Source organism: Monoraphidium neglectum (assembly GCF_000611645.1).
Source record: "Monoraphidium neglectum strain SAG 48.87 unplaced genomic scaffold scaffold06141, whole genome shotgun sequence".
In the NCBI taxonomy this organism is placed as follows: domain Eukaryota; kingdom Viridiplantae; phylum Chlorophyta; class Chlorophyceae; order Sphaeropleales; family Selenastraceae; genus Monoraphidium; species Monoraphidium neglectum.
This window is the reverse complement of record NW_014007494.1, coordinates 1-1,520: the sequence shown is the minus strand read 5'-3', so window position 1 is coordinate 1,520 and position 1,520 is coordinate 1. Positions and strand designations below refer to the sequence as shown.

Genomic DNA, 1,520 nt, shown 5'->3' with positions numbered 1-1,520 from the left:
CGCTTGAACTTGCATACTGTTACATTCAGAAGCGTGCGCACGCGTCGGGCGCGAGGGCATTGGGTGGAGGTGCGGCGCGCGAGGCGGTCGGCGGCAGCAATATGGGGGGCCGGGGGCAGCTGAAATAAAGGCGCCGCGCGCCGCGTGCCGCGGGTGCAGTGGGCTGCAGCGCAAGGCTGTGCAGGGGGCCCAACTTGACCAAGGTGCTGATCAAAAACAAGGTGGTGCAGGGGGCAAAAACACAGTCCTACTGCTCGCAGTGCGCGTTGACGAGCACAGATGATACATCTTAACCACAACTTGTTGCCCCGAGATCGGCATAGAATAGCCCGTGGACGTGGGCTGATGCTGCCATTTGCTGGCATGCAGGGCGGCGCGACAGGCGACCGGCACCAGAATCCAGTCCGCAATGAACAAAGCAGGTTCAACAGACCTCGCAAACACAGGAAACAGGGCAGCGCAGGCGGAAGCAATAGCCGCAGACGCTCCTGAATCCGTTGAATTCAGCGCCAAAACTGCAATGCCCTGATGCAGTTTGTGACCACAAAACGCATGCCTCATGCTGTAGCCTGCTGCACTTGACTCAGTCGCTTGAACGCCGGGTAATGGGGAGTCTTGCCAAAACGGATGGCAGAGCGCGTGCTTTGAATACGCAACGCGCAGCGGCGCAAGTCGCACCGCACAGTGCACACCCGAATGCAGGTGCTGTCACGCGGTGTCACCACCCGACATCACCAGCCTGCGTCACCGGCCAGTGTCACCCGTCGCTCTCAGAAGTACACCTGACAGATGTGCAGGAACAGCGCCAGAAACATTGGCACCGTCACTAGTGACGCCGTGTACTGCCAGAATATCACCGCCCCCATCTCCTCGTCATGATGCTGGTACAGCGTGCACAGCGCGTGTACGTTGAGCGCCGTGCTGGGGGGTTTGGGATTTGGACGGGTGGGTGGGAGGGGATGATTTAGCGATGATGGTTTTTGAGGGTGGAAGGGCGGGCCGGCTGGGCGCGAATGGGGGTGGCCTCAGTTTAGTTCCAAATCTTGCCACTGATGTGGTGTGACCCGTGGCCCCAATTGTCAAACGCTGGTCAGACGCACCCGGCGGCAGCGACGCCCTCTGAGCTCGCGGCACGCTTCACAATCGCGAGCAGCGCCCTCGAACCCGGGGTCTGCCAAACACCGAGGCTGTTGAGGCTTGGTCAACATCTTCGCGCGCATGATGCATATATTCATACCACCCATTATGATATGACATAGCTCACGGGACTGCGTTCTGCAGGAGGAGGACCAAAACGAGCAGCCTGGGAGTTGTCGCCGGCAGCAGCCCCGCGCCGCGCGCGGCCAGCAGCCACGCGGCCCCCAGCAGCGGCAACAGCACCAGCCGCGCGGCGGCGACGAGCGCCACCGCGCGTGCGGGCAGGCGGCCGCCGCGGCCGGGGCCGCGGGAGAGGGTGGCGCCGACGACGAGCATGAGGGAGGGGATGCAGCAGTCACCAAACATAGAGATGACTTCCTGGG

The 1,520-nt window shown here is 62.2% G+C and overlaps 1 protein-coding gene across 1 annotated transcript; it reads right to left on the bottom strand.

Moving 5' to 3' along the window:
* Positions 1–770: 770 nt before the first annotated feature.
* Positions 771–921, bottom strand: MNEG_16234 (hypothetical protein; the record flags this gene model as incomplete). Its single annotated transcript, XM_014035296.1, has 1 exon — positions 771–921. A coding segment is annotated over one exon (151 nt), but the record flags the coding sequence as incomplete, so codon positions are not given.
* Between the last annotated feature and the right edge of the window lie 599 nt (positions 922–1,520).